The 17743-nt window shown below is 46.0% G+C and overlaps 1 protein-coding gene across 1 annotated transcript in view; it reads left to right on the forward strand.

The window, feature by feature from the left end:
• The first annotated feature begins 366 nt into the window (after positions 1–366).
• The window catches only part of DRC8 (dynein regulatory complex subunit 8), a 51171-nt gene continuing 33794 nt past the window's right edge, over positions 367–17743 (forward strand). Inside the window, exon 1 of the mRNA XM_083174657.1 lies at positions 367–935. Within this exon, the coding sequence (XP_083030783.1) occupies positions 911–935 (25 nt within the window). The 5' untranslated portion in view covers positions 367–910. The remainder of the gene's footprint in view (positions 936–17743) is intronic.

Here is a 17743-nt window from a genome sequence, read left to right on the forward strand (position 1 = left end):
TTGTGGAGTGTGGAATGTATAGCTTTGCTACATCTATATAATAATTAATATTAGGCAATTGCTGACTTAGTATATTTTAATAAATTAGTTTTTAATTTTAATGTTTATTATATGTGCAGGTTATCACATTGTTGCTGGTGTGGCAATAATATATCATTAGTGTCAATATTTTAAATAAATTAAAACAAATATTGCATACATGTATTACCTTTACTTACAGTAGGAGGAGATTAGAGTGCAGTAGTGTGGGAGAGCCTGGTGTCGGGAAGTAATTGTACAGTGACAGATGGTCCAGAAACAGAGGGGGGAACAATGGGCAGAGAGACAGATGGGCAGAATAGAAGAGCACATATGACTTCGCAGGCTGTCCTTAGCAAAGACAGGCAGCCAAGCAGCAGCGGCACTATGGCTGAAATGATTGCCAGTAGTAGATTCAGTTCTGGCACTGGCAGCCACATAGTACTTGCATCTTTAGTCCTGCACTATAATGTGAAATAATACCAATTGTGGTATTAATTAGTATTTATATAAATATAAGGTGTAATAACTCTTTCATTTCATTTTAATATGTATTTTAGCATTATTTCCACTCATTATCGGCATTGTCAAAAATTATCATTTGATTCTCTCATTACACTGAATATGGTGATGCCAGAGCGTCATGATCTAAATAACGGAGTGAATGGTGTTCCTCGGGGATTGGGTGAAAATCGGACCGCCGGACCAGCAGTTGTTGGCTCCCTGCAGCGACCAGGCTCTGATCATCGCGATATACTGTAAAAATTACCGTCGGCTGTTGCAAATGGGCAGAGTTACGGAGAGACTTGCTTGTTATACCTTTTTAAAGATGGCGGCATCCTAATCTGCATGGATAAAGGTCCCGTCGCCATGGTAACCAAAAACCACAATAATGTCTGACGAGAAGGAGACCGCCGGTGAGTAGTGAGACACAGCAACTTTCATACTTACACAGAAACGATTAGACAGAATTGTATATATCAGGAAGGGAGATAGGTGTCACTGGTGTGATAAAGCAACTAGTACTGTAGTTGCAACTTTACATTTTGACTGAAGTTTATGCTGATCCTATAGGGCAGTGGTAGTCAACCCTAGCCCTCGAGAGCTACCAACAGTTCACATTTTCCAGACAACCTAGCAGCTGCACTCATTAATCACTGACACATTTTAAAAGATACACAGATGGAGCTAATTAGCTCACTTGTGATTCTGTGAGGAGACCTGCAAAACATGCACTGTTGGTAGCTCTCGAGGACTAGTGTTGGCTACCCCAGCTATAGGGTGTCTAATTTCCATGGCAAGTGTCCGAGTGAGTGTAAAGGCCCCCATACATTAGGCCGACTTGTCCTTAGGACAAGTCGGACCCAATTCTCCTGTGAGCCGCCCGGCAGCTCCCCGGGAGGCTCACATACAATTTGGCACTTGATGAGCCAGTTTTTACATGTGATAAATCGTAAGCGATTTATCACATGTAAAACAAATGGGGAGCTGCAGGGCAGTGAGGAGCAGTGGGGGCGGGCGGCGGCAGTAGTGGGGGTGGGCGGCGCTCAAATGAGTTCCCGGCGGGTGCCGGGTAGGGTTACCACCTAGTCCCTTTAATTCCGGACACATGTTAATTACACAGGTTCTGTGGCAGTTTAAAATCAGGTGAAGTGGAGTCTTGAAGTCAGCCAGCCACAGAACCTGTGTAATTAATATGTGTCCGGAATTAAAGGGACTAGGTGGTAACCCTAGTGCCGGGTGCGGCGAGTGATGCTGACCTGGCCAGGCATGCTGTGATCACAAATAGCAGCGCTGCCGCTACGGGATGGGACGCACAGTGGCGGCTATTAGATTTTCAAAATACCTGTCAAATGACCGGCCGTTCTGTGATTGGCTGAGCTCTCAGCCAATCACAGAACGGCCTGTCATTTGACAGGTATTTTAAAAATCTAATAGCCGCCACTGTGCGTCCCGTCCCGTAGCGGCAGCGCTGCTATTTGTGATCACAGCATGCCCGGCCAGGTCAGTGTGTCTGCCCGCCGTGCTCCCCCGGTGTCTGCATGCATATGCCTGACAGGTGGGCAGGCATATGCATAGCATACAGGGAGGTCGGGTGATCTTATGTGCTGACCGTCCGACCTCCCTGATCCGGTCCGATGCGCACGGGACCGCGCATCGGATCGGATCATATATCACACACCTGCGATTTTGGGGCGAATTCATCCGGTTATCGGCCCAAAGTGCCGAAATCGGATGAAATCATCCCAAAATCGCATAGTGTATGGGGGCCTTAAGGATTTATCACTGGAATCTGTGATTGAAAATGTCTCTGTTTTCAGTGTTCCCTATGAAAACCTCCTATTCTGTACATAAGTTAATATTAACAGATGAATTTTATAAATACTGAAAAAAATAGGAGACTCGCAGCCTGGTAAACAGGTAAGCACTGCCCTGAAGAACATTCACCTCCCACTGCCAAGTCCCCACACTGGCATACAAGGGGATGTGTACTCTAACATATCCCCTCGCTTGCAGCCGAAGGGGAGAGAAATCTTTGATGGTCACGGACCATAAAATTATTTGTTTTCTCCCCTTCGACAATGTCAGTCAAAACTGACTTTTATTTCCGTTGCTCACTGTTGAATACGGGACGGGCACTGACACGCCATGCCTGCATTCCCATAAAACGCTGGGTGTTCCCCTGCTCCAGCCCCCTATCAGCCCCCTCTGGAGGGAACGGCTCGGCTAATGTGAAACCCACAGGCCATTTGGTCCTGGGGTTTGCACATGCGCATAAAAGCACATGAGCATGCGCAAACCGCAACCCACAAACAACGATGATGGGGCCAAATTCAGCCTGCTACGAGCGGGGTCTGATCAACCCCTTTGTGTATTTGGTAATTCACACTGCAGTATGCATAACATGCTTCCGCACCTTCCCAGCTGCAAATTATTTTTAAATGATGGCGAAGGCGCTCACATATGCATACCCTCCAACTGTACCGATATAGCCGGTACAGTACCGTTAACGGACTGAACTAAAATAAATTGTACCGAATGTACCGGTTTGCAGGGAGTGTAGATTATGTCAGTCGGTACAGTGCCCATGTTCTCAGTAAAGACTTGCAGTGCCTCTGCGCTTGACGTCAGCTGAGCACGCAGCCCCGCTCCCGCAGAGCTGTACACACAGAGGTCGCCCGCCGGCCAATCTGGACACCGCCGCCAGTCTAGAACTATCAGCCGTGCCAAATGACCTGTGGCTGCGGGACTCCTGGACTCCGAGGACGACACTGCTGCTGCCACCACCAGAGCGACCTGCAAGCAGCTTGGAGGTGAGTGGTGACCAGGCCACTCAGTGCATGTAACCGTAGGGAGGCGGTGGGCCAGTTGGTGGGAGGATCGGCAGACGGGCAGGGGTGGGTACATGCACCCAGGGAGGTGGGCTGGCACACAGGCGTCTCAGTGACACACACTCACGCCCGGCTGCTGCTGCCCCGCACTGATGGATTGCGGAGAGCTTGCTGTGTTGCTGCTGGGGGAAATGTGAAGTGACAGTCCCCAGCATCGGCCCTGCTCATTGGACAGGACCAGCCCGGTACTGCTTCCCCCAGGCTCCCATCCCTGTGATCACCCCTATTATTACTGTGCATCTCCCCCCTCCTCACATACACCCTGCAGATCAGGTGGGGGGGACTCACTATTGTCAGTCACTCAGACTGTGCAGCAGCCAAGTCACGGGGCTGTCTCAACCTCATTTATGGCGGCAATGTATAAAATTGCTTCCATAGAACAGAAGATCTGACTATGCAGAATTTAATGATTCTGATATGTAATGATCGGAAAGGGAACATGGCCTCGTCCCCTTTACCTGTGGCCACTCCCTCTTTACCCATGACCACGCCCCCTTTTCTATAGTGTACCGATTTCTGCCCTCCAAATGTTGGAGGGCATGCATATGTAAGAGTAGCCCAGACCACTCGTACATATGAGCGAAGAAATGCAGATAATTGGGCGGGCAGCTGACATCCGGTTATGTCAGCTGTCCGCCCCCCACACGTACGTCACGGACGCATTAGCATGTGTACGCCCAACGTTTTAATGGGAACACACATATGCTAATGCCCCAGCCCAGCACCCCACGCCCCTCTCCACCCCCTGCTCGGAAGGCTGGGAGACTTCTCGTTGAGATCGAACGCACCCAGCATATACACATGAGCAGAAATGCTGCAGGGCATACGCAAAACATCGGTCCCTCTGCAAATCCGCATCTGAGCAAATGAATCAGAATAAGATCCCGTGTCTGATAGATACAAGTGAAATCTTCAGTTATTTCCACTTTGGTTGTGATAGAAGAATTTGGGTATGCTCATTTCCTATATTGGTTTCATTTGTCACCACAGTGTATAACATTTTATCAGAACTCAAAAAACGAAAAAGGCACAGTAAACACAGCTGGAAGAAGGCCGCAGATTTTATTTTATTTTTTTAAGTGAAAAGGAATGGCAAACCCAGAGAGTGAGAGGAAAGAGAAAATGTACAACATTAAGAAAACAAAAAAGAGATAATGACTGAGCAGAAGAAAAGGTAGAAAAATATACAGAAAGTGAGAGAGACAATGGCCCGTAATTCAATGTGGTTGGCGAGGGGGGTTAAATGGCGGGGATTGCAGAAAACAAGCGATCCTCGCTGTTTAACCCCCGTGCCGGCTGCTCACCCTATTCTACATTCCGGGGAATCCTCGCTGTCAAACAGCGAGGCTTGTGGTTAATGCAGGGAGCTTGCTGCATTTCGCCGCGAGTCTCGCTGTTTCAGTGGCCGCATACGGTGATACCCCTCCTCATTTTTGGAGCGAGGGGGAATCGGCGTATGCAGGAGGTCAATTAGGAGCAGAACGCTCAGCACACAGTGCTGCACCAGCAATGTACTGAGCGATCTGTCACTGCCCATATTCTCAATAGAGTGCGATGACTAAATATGTCTAGATATGCTTAAAATATCTAGCCCGGCGATAGCGATACATGGCCCTAACGCTATGGGGAATGCACATACTGCGATTTGTGCTTCATTTCTAAGCTATGAAGTCAGATTGCTTAGAAATGGGGCTTATATCACCCTGTCTGTATGCCCTATTAGGGAGAGCACAAACCCATCAATCAACTAACCAAACAACAACTAAAATAAAATGTCACTGCAAAAGAAAATACAATTCTAATACTTATGATTTATGGCCAAACACATGGCCAGCTGTATGGCTAGTCATCATCCTACTGGCATGATGATGGGCCTATTTTTATGTGGCTGTAGTCCCATCTGCCCCATCTACCCCATTCTTATTCTGGCCCTGCAGTCTCCATGTAGTGAGCCTGGCCTTTCAATAAGAGTGACCTTACTGTTTCTAATCCACCATCAACTCCAATACATTAAATACATTGCTGAGAGGATGAAAAAGTGTCTCAGAAGGAAGCAATCAAATACATCCTGGTCCTGTCATTTGTGCATGGACCAACCTCCAGTTGGAATTGTATGTAGTAGGTGGGAAGCGCTGTCCTTTGTATACAGAGGGTGAAATTTAATAGGATGACAGATTCAGAAAGTTTGATTTTGCAGTGTAAATGATTGTCGCTTTAAAGAATTTGGAGATTTCTAACCAAATCTCTCACTTTCTGAATCTATCACATACCCTCCAACTGTACCGATTTAGCCAGTACAGTTCTGGTTTTTAATGGTCTGTACCATCTATATCTAACTGTACCGAATGTACCGTTTTTCTGTAGCCAGCTCCTCCGACTCTGGGATTTGTAGTTTTCTATTTGTAGTTTCACAATTCTGTACTGTTAGCTGCTCTTCCGGCAGCGTTAGCTGAGAGGGGGAGTGGCTGGCCAAGAAGACTTCATCTCCCAAGGTGCCCTGCAGGGGTACTCAGCGGGCCCACCTGCACACGGCGGAGATGCAGGGAATGACATAAGCCGTCTGATTAGTGAGGGAATGCCAACCCTCCCGCTACCGCAGCGGGACATGATTGGACTAATTCTGAGCTGAACTGCTGTGGTAGGTAGGCAGCAGCAGTAGCACAGCATCAGCATGTGTGGGGGTGGAGCTGGGTTTTTGTATATGTTAAACTCCATGTTATAGAGTGGTGGGAGTCCTCTTAAAAAAAAAAATGCACAGTACACACTCGGGAAAAGGGTGTGTGACCACACCCACTTTAACTGTGACCACGCCTACTTCACACATGGCCACACCCCCTTCTTGAATGTGTACTGATTTCTGCCCTTCAGATGTTGGAGGGTATGCTATCATCCTATTAAATTTCACCCAGATTTTTATTTATATTGCACATGGTACCAGCTGTGAGGCCATATTAATGCCTTATATGGACATACTGTAATACAGTAAGACTTTTGTCACTAGCGATAATACTCTGCAAATGTGTGTGTATGTAGCAAATAATACAGAGGGGATTTGTCATATTATGATCAAAACATTTAAAGCCCCATACACACTAGACTTGCATAGTCTCTGAGGTGTTCACAAAGGGGGGGCATGTAGAAGGCACGCCCACGAGAAACGCTGGGTGAGCCCAGGAAAATGCTGGGTGGCCCCATGCGAACGGGGGCGGCCATCTGCCTTCTAGGAGCAGGCAACTGACATCAGCCGCCTGCCCAGTTTTTAGAGGAGGACGCCGCAGATCCAAATGAGCAGAGACTGACTTAGATTTGAGACCTTTGAACTTTGAATGATTTCAGGCCCGCACACAAGCCTGCAAATGGATGTTTATGCAAAACATCCATTCGCAGTGCGCCAGGTGTCTTCGCTGGGTGGCGGGGGTAATTACCACACAGCGCAGTAGCGCACACAGGGGGGGTTTCTGAGTACCCAGAAACCCCCCCCAGGAATCTATGGGCCATAGCCTGAAAGCTGAGGGTCCCCTCTTGCCATTGGTACAAGATTTTTAAAAATCAGCCCTGGGGAACCGGAGATATCTGACTTCAAAGCAGTGGTCCCCATCCAAGCCTGTTAATTGCTCTTCCCAGTCAGATATTTCAGTTTCTGTCTGACTTAAGAGTTTTTCTGAGGAAATATTTTAAAAGCTGGGACTCTCCCCCTTTGATGGACACTAGTAGTTTGTCTCTACTGTGCCCAGAACCAGAGATATCAGCCTTCCAGCAGCTGGTTACTGCTCCAGCTCCACTCACCTGGTATGTAGTTTAATATACTCGTTGGCAGATTGCTCTTCCTCCTGAACTCCGATCCCCTAGTCCCCAATTCCATTAAAAGCTAAGAAATCTATTTCCGGGAACTGGAGATATCTGCAGTCAAGCAAGCTGTCCTCCCACCAGAAAATTATGAATAATAAGCCTACTCCACTATACACCCTTCCTCTGCGTATTAACCCCTTCCCGACATTTGACGTACATTTACGTCATGGTCGGGAAGCACTTCCCGACACATGGCGTAAATGTACGTCATGGATTTAAACTGTCACCGCGTCTATAGACGCGGTGACAGTTTCAACATGTCTGCTGTCCCTGACAGCAGACATGTCCGTGCATGCCCCGGGGGGGCTGCGATGCCGCCCCCCCGTCGGCGATCGCTGTGATTGGCTGTTCAGTGTGAACAGCCATTCACAGCGTTTTCCTGTGTCACCGGCGAATAACGTTCGCCGGTGACACGGGATCAGAGGTGATTGGTGCTGTAAAGTACAGCACCAATCACCGCGGGGTGTAAGGGTGACACTGGTGTCACCCCACCTCACCCCGCCCGCCCCCAAAGGCCGTGATTGGTCCGTCGGTCCGACGGACCAATCACAGCCAAGGAGGGGGATTTAAACTAACGGTGACTGCACTGCAGACGCCATTCCGGTCTGGAAAGCGTGCAGTGCGGTCACCGTACCCCCCTGCCGCCATACTGACCAGAATACTTGCTGCAATACTTACCTGATCGCTGCTGATTGCTTCCTGGATCCTGTTCAATAATTGTGCCTTCCTGTGAAATTGTGCTGCTGCAGTGTACTAGCTAGATAGATAGAGAGATAGAGAGATAGATAGAGAGAGATAGAGAGAGATAGAGAGAGAGAGATAGAGAGAGATAGAGAGAGAGATAGTGTCAGAGAGTGCTATATTTTGTGCTGCTGCAGTGTGATATAGTTATAGATAGAGAGAGAGAGAGAGAGATAGAGAGAGAGGCCTACTGACAGAGTGCTATATTTTGTGCTGCTGCAGTGTGATAGTTATAGAGAGATAGAGAGAGATAGAGAGAGAGAGATAGAGAGAGATAGAGAGAGAGATAGTGTCAGAGAGTGCTATATTTTGTGCTGCTGCAGTGTGATATAGTTATAGATAGAGAGAGAGAGAGAGAGATAGAGAGAGAGGCCTACTGACAGAGTGCTATATTTTGTGCTGCTGCAGTGTGATAGTTATAGAGAGATAGAGAGAGATAGAGAGAGAGAGATAGAGAGAGATAGTGACAGATTGTGCTATATATTTTTTATATAACTGACTGCTGCCCCCTCCTTTTGTGCTGATCAGTATAAATTAACTGATCAGCAACTTTTTGGGGGCGCAGGTTTTTTTTAATATATAGATATACCTGTCAGTGCTGCTGCTGCAGTGTCATAGAGTGATAGATAGTGATAGATAGTGAGAGATAGAGAGATAGAGAGAGATAGTGATAGAGAGTGCTAAATTTTGTGTCTGCTGTCCCCGCCTTTTGTGCTGATCACTATATCTGAGGTGATCAGCAACTTTTTTGGGGGTACAGAGGTTTTTTTTTTTTTATATATACCTGTCAGTTGCACCAAAGGTTGTGCACCTGCTGCACCTCACTGGTAATCAGTGTCGCATCACTGATCACCTTTTTTTTTTGTGTGTGTGCTGTGGGGTATTTTTTTAATTTTTTTTTTTACACACACTGTGATTTTGTGGGTGTCCTGTGGCCGCTGTGCGCTGATCAGTGACGTACATCACTGATCATCTCTTTCGGCACAGGGTTGATCTATTTTTTTTTTTTTTTTTGATCAAATTCCTGTTGCCTTTGAGCGCTGTTCAGTGACAGACGTTACTGACCAACATCTGTGCTCAATTTTTGGCGCAGGACCTTTTTTTTTTTAACCCCTTCCTTTTTTTTTTTTTTAACCCCTTCATTTTTTTTTTTTTTAACACCTTCATTTTTTTTTTTTTTTATTGGTATAAAGTATTTTTTTTTTTTCTGCACTACATACACACTACACACTACATACCCCCCGGATTGAAATAAAGTTTGTGCCCCCCCCTACACTATACACGTGTTGAAACATTTCACTACCGGTAACACAAAAATAAAAATGGCATCCCAAATGTCCTCCCAAATGTCCTCCCAAATGTCCTCCCAATCATCCAGGAGAATGTATTCAGTGGAGGAGGCATATGCCATGCTTGCTTCTGACTCTGACACAGCCAGTGATACAAGCGGGGAATTTGAAGGATTTGCCTTAAGCTCCTCTTCCTCCTCTGCTGATGAGGGACCCCCTCAAAGACGCCCCCGTAGATCAGCTGAGATTCCCCCCCCAATAATTGATCTAGTATGGACCCCACCACCAGACAATTTTGAGCCCCAGGTTCCTGAGTTTTTGGCCATGCCAGGAATCCAATTTGATTCCACAGGTCTCAGAGAAATTGACTTTTTCAAATTATTTTTCTCTGATGATTTTATAAATTTAATGGTGGACCAAACTAATTTATATGCCCAGCAGTTTATTGCTCAAAACCCCACGTCATCATTTGCTAGGTGGACCCCTGTAGATGCAGTAGAGATGATGACGTTTTGGGGTCTGGTGTTTCATATGGGCATAGTAAAAAAGCCAGAAATTAGGCAATATTGGAGTACAGATGTTCTGTACAGTACTCCATTTTACCGTATGGCCATGCCCCGGACTCGATTTGAGACAATTCTTAAATTCATACATTACACCGATAATGCACAGTGCCCACCCAGAGATGATCCCACCTTTGACCGGCTATTCAAAGTCAGGCCGGTCATTGATCATTTCAGTGCCAAATTTGAAGAGGTGTACATCCCTGAAAAATTTATTTGTATCGACGAGTCCCTTATACATTTTAAAGGAAGGGTTAAATTCCGCCAGTACCTTCCCAGTAAGAGGGCAAGGTATGGCATAAAAATGTATAAACTGTGTGAAAGCACCTCAGGGTACACCCACAGGTTTAGGGTTTATGAAGGGAAGGATTCAAGAATTCAACCGCCAGAATGCCCCCCCTCCCTCGTAGGTGTTAGTGGGAAAATTGTCTGGGATTTAGTGCACCCCTTCCTGGATAAAGGTTATCACCTCTATGTGGATAACTTTTACACTAGCATCCCCCTGTTTAAGGCCCTTGGTTCAAGAGGTACAGCAGCTTGCGGTACTGTGCGCAAGAACCAAAGAGGCCTCCCAAAAACGCACATTGCCCAAGTAATGAGAAGGGGTGAAAGCAGGGGAATATGCACCGAAAATATGTTGTTGGTCAAATATAAGGACAAGAGGGATGTCCTTATACTGACAACAATTCACGGAGACAGTACCACCTCCGTCCCTGTACGAGGTACCAGTACCCACACCTCAAAACCTAATTGTATCCTGGATTACAATAGGTACATGGGCGGAGTGGATCTTTCAGATCAGGTACTGAAGCCGTACAGTGCCCTGCGGAAAACAAAAATCTGGTACAAGAAGGTGGCCGTGTATATCATCCAGATGGCACTGTATAACGCTTACGTGCTATTCCGTTCTACCGGCCAGAGGGGGACATTTATGCACTTTCAAGAGGAAGTCATAAAGGGCCTAATATTTGGGAACCAGCAGGCAGAGGGCCCCAGTACTTCTAGTACTGGCCCCCGTATTGTACCAGGGCAGCATTTTCCTGATGAAATCCCCTCCACTGGAAAAAAGGGCAGGACACAAAAAAGGTGCAAAGTTTGCTATAAAAAGGGAATAAGAAAGCAAACTATTTTCCAGTGTGACACTTGCCCCGACAAACCCGGCCTATGTATAAAGGAGTGTTTTAAATTATACCACACATCTATGGAATATTAGGTTCATAATTTCACCGTGCTTCGGGGGTCTTGCTAATGCCACATAGCACCCACCATTCATTCCACCAGAATCTGAGCCGCAAAATCCAAAAATCACTCCTTCCCTTCTGAGTCCTGCCATGCACCCAACTGGTATTTTTTGGTCACATGTGAGGCATTGCCGTACTCGGGAGATATTGGGGCACAGATTTTGGGGTGCTTTTTCTCCTTCATACCTTCTGAAAATGAAAAATTTTGAGCCAGAACTGCATTTTTGTGTAAAAAATGTAATTTTTCTTTTTCACTGCCCACTTGTATCAAAATTGGTGAAACCCCTGGGGGTTTTAAATGTACACTATACCCCTAGATGAATTCCCTGAGGGGTGTAGTTTTCAAAATGGGGTGACTTGTGGGGGGGTTCCACTGTATTGGTGCTTGGGGGGTCTTGCTAATGCGACATAGCACCCACCAAAATTCCACCAGAATTTGTGCTGCAAACTCCAAATATCACTCCTTCCCTTCTGAGTCCTGCCACTTTTTGGTCACACATGAGGCATTGCCGTACTCGGGAGAAATTGGGGCACAGATTTTAGGGTGCTTTGTCTCCTTCATTCCTTGTGAAAATGAAATATTTTGAGCCAGAACTGCATTTTTGTGTAAAAAAATGTAATTTTTCATTTTCACTGCCCACTTGTATCAAAATTGGTGAAACCCCTGGGGGTTTGAAATGTACACTATACCCCTAGATGAATTCCCTGAGGGGTGTAGTTTGCAAAATGGGGTGACTTGTGGGGGGGTTCCACTGTATTGGTGCAACATAGCACCCACCATTCATTCCACCAGAATCTGTGCTGCAAAATCCAAAAATCACTCCTTCCCTTCTGAGTCCTGCCATGCACCCAACTGGTATTTTTTGGTCACATGTGAGGCATTGCCGTACTCGGGAGAAATTGGGGCACAGATTTTGGGGTGCTTTTTCTCCTTCATACCTTCTGAAAATGAAAAATTTTGAGCCAGAACTGCATTTTTGTGTAAAAAATGTAATTTTTCTTTTTCACTGCCCACTTGTATCAAAATTGGTGAAACCCCTGGGGGTTTTAAATGTACACTATACCCCTAGATGAATTCCCTGAGGGGTGTAGTTTGCAAAATGGGGTCACTTGTGGGGGGGTTCTACTGTATTGGTGCTTGGGGGGTCTTGCTAATGCGACATAGCACCCACCAAAATTCCACCAGAATCTGAGCTGCAAAATCCAAAAATCACTCCTTCCCTTTTGAGTCCTGCCATGCACCCAACTGGTATTTTTTGGTCACATGTGAGGCATTGCCGTACTCGGGAGAAATTGGGGCACAGATTTTGGGGTGCTTTTTCTCCTTCATACCTTCTGAAAATGAAAAATTTTGAGCCAGAACTGCATTTTTGTGTAAAAAATGTAATTTTTCTTTTTCACTGCCCACTTGTATCAAAATTGGTGAAACCCCTGGGGGTTTTAAATGTACACTATACCCCTAGATGAATTCCCTGAGGGGTGTAGTTTGCAAAATGGGGTCACTTGTGGGGGGGTTCTACTGTATTGGTGCTTGGGGGGTCTTGCTAATGCGACATAGCACCCACCAAAATTCCACCAGAATCTGAGCTGCAAAATCCAAAAATCACTCCTTCCCTTTTGAGTCCTGCCATGCACCCAACTGGTATTTTTTGGTCACATGTGAGGCATTGCCGTACTCGGGAGAAATTGGGGCACAGATTTTGGGGTGCTTTTTCTCCTTCATATCTTCTGAAAATGAAAAATTTTGAGCCAGAACTGCATTTTTGTGTAAAAAATGTAATTTTTCATGTTCACTGCCCACTTGTATCAAAATTGGTGAAACCCCTGGGGGTTTGAAATGTACACTATACCCCTAGATGAATTCCCTGAGGGGTGTAGTTTGCAAAATGGGGTGACTTGTGGGGGGGTTCCACTGTATTGGTGCTTGGGGGGTCTTGCTAATGCGACATAGCACCCACCAAAATTCCACCAGAATCTGAGCCACAAAATCCAAAAATCACTCCTTCCGTTCTGAGTCCTGCCATGCACCCAACTGGTATTTTTTGGTCACATGTGAGGCATTGCCGTACTCGGAAGAAATTGGGGCACATATTTTGGGGTGCTTTTTCTCCTTCATACCTTCTGAAAATGAAAAATTGTGAGCCAGAACTGCATTTTTGTGTAAAAAAATGTAATTTTTCATTTTCACTGCCCACTTGTATCAAAATTGGTGAAACCCCTGGGGGTTTGAAATGTACACTATACCCCTAGATGAATTCCCTGAGGGGTGTACTTTGCAAAATGGGGTGACTTGTGGGGGGGTTCCACTGTATTGGTGCAACATAGCACCCACCATTCATTCCACCAGAATGTGTGCTGCAAAATCCAAAAATCACTCCTTCCGTTCTGAGTCCTGCCATGCACCCAACTGGTATTTTTTGGTCACATGTGAGGCATTGCCGTACTCGGGAGATATTGGGGCACAGATTTTGGGGTGCTTTTTCTCCTTCATACCTTCTGAAAATGAAAAATTTTGAGCCAGAACTGCATTTTTGTGTAAAAAAATGTAATTTTTCATTTTCACTGCCCACTTGTATCAAAATTGGTGAAACCCCTGGGGGTTTGAAATGTACACTATACCCCTAGATGAATTCCCTGAGGGGTGTAGTTTTCAAAATGGGGTGACTTGTGGGGGGGTTCCACTGTATTGGTGCTTGGGGGGTCTTGCTAATGCGACATAGCACCCACCAAAATTCCACCAGAATCTGAGCCGCAAAATCCAAAAATCACTCCTTCCGTTCTGAGTCCTGCCATGCACCCAACTGGTATTTTTTGGTCACATGTGAGGCATTGCCGTACTCGGAAGAAATTGGGGCACATATTTTGGGGTGCTTTTTCTCCTTCATACCTTCTGAAAATGAAAAATTGTGAGCCAGAACTGCATTTTTGTGTAAAAAAATGTAATTTTTCATTTTCACTGCCCACTTGTATCAAAATTGGTGAAACCCCTGGGGGTTTGAAATGTACACTATACCCCTAGATGAATTCCCTGAGGGGTGTACTTTGCAAAATGGGGTGACTTGTGGGGGGGTTCCACTGTATTGGTGCAACATAGCACCCACCATTCATTCCACCAGAATCTGTGCTGCAAAATCCAAAAATCACTCCTTCCCTTCTGAGTCCTGCCATGCACCCAACTGGTATTTTTTGGTCACATGTGAGGCATTGCCGTACTCGGGAGAAATTGGGGCACAGATTTTGGGGTGCTTTTTCTCCTTCATACCTTCTGAAAATGAAAAATTTTGAGCCAGAACTGCATTTTTGTGTAAAAAAATGTAATTTTTCATTTTCACTGCCCACTTGTATCAAAATTGGTGAAACCCCTGGGGGTTTGAAATGTACACTATACCCCTAGATGAATTCCCTGAGGGGTGTAGTTTGCAAAATGGGGTGACTTGTGGGGGGGTTCCACTGTATTGGTGCTTGGGGGGTCTTGCTAATGCGACATAGCACCCACCAAAATTCCACCAGAATCTGAGCTGCAAAATCCAAAAATCACTCCTTCCCTTTTGAGTCCTGCCATGCACCCAACTGGTATTTTTTGGTCACATGTGAGGCATTGCTGTACTCGGGAGAAATTGGGGCACAGATTTTGGGGTGCTTTGTCTCCTTCATACCTTCTGAAAATGACAAATTTGGAGCCAGAACTGCATTTTTGTGTAAAAAAAATAATTTTTCATTTTCACTGCCCAGTTGTACCACAATTGGTGAAACCCCTGCGGGTTTGAAATGTACACTATACCCCTAGCTGAATTCCCTGAGGGGTGTAGTTTGCAAAATGGGGTCACTTGTGGGGGGGTTCCTAACTTTTAGCATGTTATGGTGCCTAGAAACCTACATGGTGCCTAAAAAATAATCTCATAAAAAGGAGGCTCCAAAATCAAGTAGGTGCTCCTTCTATTATGAAGCCTGTGGTTTGGTCACCGTGCACACTAGGGCCACATATAGGATATTTATGAAAACAAAAGAATTGGGGGAATCAATTTTTAGTCACATTTCTCTAGTAAAATGTACTGTGTTCCTTAGAAAAATGTATTAAAATTGCAAATCTGCAAAAAAAAAGAAATTTTGAAATTTCACCTACACTTTGTTTTAATTCCTGTGAAACACCTAAAGGGTTAACAAACTTCCAAAATGCTGTTTTGAATACTGTGAGGGGTGCAGTTTTTGAAATGGCATCATTTATGGGGGTGTCTCACATACAAGTCCCTCAAAGTCACATCAGAACTGAACTGGTCCCTAAAAAAATCAGTGTTTGAAATTTTCTTGAAAATTTGAGAATTTGCTATTCATATTGTAAGCCTCCTAGTGTCCCAAAAAATTAAAAGGAAGTTGAAATAATGATGTCAACATAAAGTAGACATATGGTCTATGTTAGTTATTCACTATTTTGAGTGGTAAGATTATTTGTCTCACAAGCAGAAAATTTAACATTTTGCAAATCGCTAAATTTTCCATTTTTTCACGATATTTTGGTATTTTTCACAAAAAAACACAGACTGTATCGACCCAAATTTACCACTAATTTGAAGTACAATGTGTCACGAAAAAACAATCTCAAAACCACTGGGATAAGTAAAAGCAAAAAAAAGTTATCCCCACTTAAGTGAGACATGTCAGATTTGAAAAAAATGGCTCTGTCAGGAACGCAAAAACTAGCTCTGTCAGGAAGGGGTTAAACATCCTCTACCACCCTGGAAGTTATGGGGGACATTTACCAAAATGGATTCGTAGAAAAAAGGTGTATTCGTAGGGAGAAATACACCTTTTTTTTACGAATTTGTATTTTCGGGATTTACAATCCCAAAAATACAACAATTCGTAGTCCTAAAGATGGAACATTCGTATTTGTATTTACAAATACGAATGTCTACACCATCGATAGAATACGACAGAAATCACCATTCAAAGAATGGTGGTTTCTGATTTACTAAGCAGCCGTACTGATAATACGGCTGCTTAGTGGTGTAAAACACCCACGCAAATACGACAGGAAAATAGAACACCATTTTCATGTCGTATTTGCGTTTTAGCCTGCACGGATCAGTCAGATCCGTGCAGGCTTCGGTGTAAAAAAATAGAAAAATTAAATAAATTTAAAAAAAAACGGCGTGGGGTCCCCCCCACAGCCGAAACCAGCACCAGGCTGACAGAGCCTGGAGCCGGTAATTAAAAATCAGGGAACCCGACAAATAGGGGTTCCCTGATTTTTAACAACCAGCCCCAGGCTCCTGCTCTGGGGCTGGTTCCCAAAATACGGGGGACAAAATGAGTAGGGGTCCCCCCGTATTTTAAGAACCAGCCCCAGGCAAAACCAGCCAGCAGGGTAATTCCACAGCCGGGGGGAGACTTTTTATGCAAGTCCCCCCGGCCAAAGCATTAACCCTACCGACCAGTCAGCCTGGCCAGGGGCCCTGGGGGAGTGGGGACCCCCCCAATAAAGGGGTCCCCCCCCTCCAGGACTTACCTGACCAGGCTGAAGCCTGGTGCTGTCCTCGATGCCCCTGGGCGGTGGGCATCGAGCTGATAGAGGTGTAAAAAAAAGAACAAACTATTGTTTTTGACTGTGGCACTACAAGTGCCAGCAAGCCTCCCCAGCAAGCTGGGACTTGGAGAACCACAAGTCCCAGCCTGCTGGGCATTAAAGGGCCCGCTGGCACTTGTAGTGCCACAGTAAAAAAAATAGTGAAATAAAACACACTGACACCCATTTAAAATAAAAGTTTAATACACACATCACAAACATACTGATACTTACCTATCTTGTTCCCGTAGGTAGGTCGCTGGCTCTGGTGTCGGCGGCTCCGGGGTCGGCGGCTCCGTGTCGGTGGCTCCTGTGTCGGCGGCTCCGGGGTCGGCGTCCTGTCCGAGGATAATCCATGTTGGACCTGTGGAAGGAAATCCTACTCACCAGGTCCACCATGGATGGTCTTCTTTCTTCATCTGTCGACATCCTGGAAGTCGTCAGCAGCTGCCGGCATCTTCCGCGACGCTCCCCGGCTTTCAGAGCCGGAGAGATCCTCTCTCTTCGCCGTCTGGGCTCAGAATGAATTCTGGCCAATCAGGAGGCGCCTAGCCGCCTAGCGGCCAATCAGGAGAGACCTCTCCTGATTGGCCGCTAGGCGGCTAGGCGCCTCCTGATTGGCCAGAATTCATTCTGAGCCCAGACGGCGAAGAGAGAGGATCTCTCCGGCTCTGAAAGCCGGGGAGCGTCGCGGAAGATGCCGGCAGCTGCTGACGACTTCCAGGATGTCGACAGATGAAGAAAGAAGACCATCCATGGTGGACCTGGTGAGTAGGATTTCCTTCCACAGGTCCAACATGGATTATCCTCGGACAGGACGCCGACCCCGGAGCCGCCGACACAGGAGCCGCCGACACGGAGCCGTCGACCCCGGAGCCGCCGACACCAGAGCCAGCGACCTACCTACGGGAACAAGATAGGTAAGTATCAGTATGTTTGTGATGTGTGTATTAAACTTTTATTTTAAATGGGTGTCAGTGTGTTTTATTTCACTATTTTTTTTACTGTGGCACTACAAGTGCCAGCGGGCCCTTTAATGCCCAGCAGGCTGGGACTTGTGGTTCTCCAAGTCCCAGCTTGCTGGGGA

This window comes from Crinia signifera, chromosome 3 (assembly GCF_055691185.1).
Source record: "Crinia signifera chromosome 3, ASM5569118v1, whole genome shotgun sequence".
In the NCBI taxonomy this organism is placed as follows: Eukaryota; Metazoa; Chordata; class Amphibia; order Anura; family Myobatrachidae; genus Crinia; species Crinia signifera.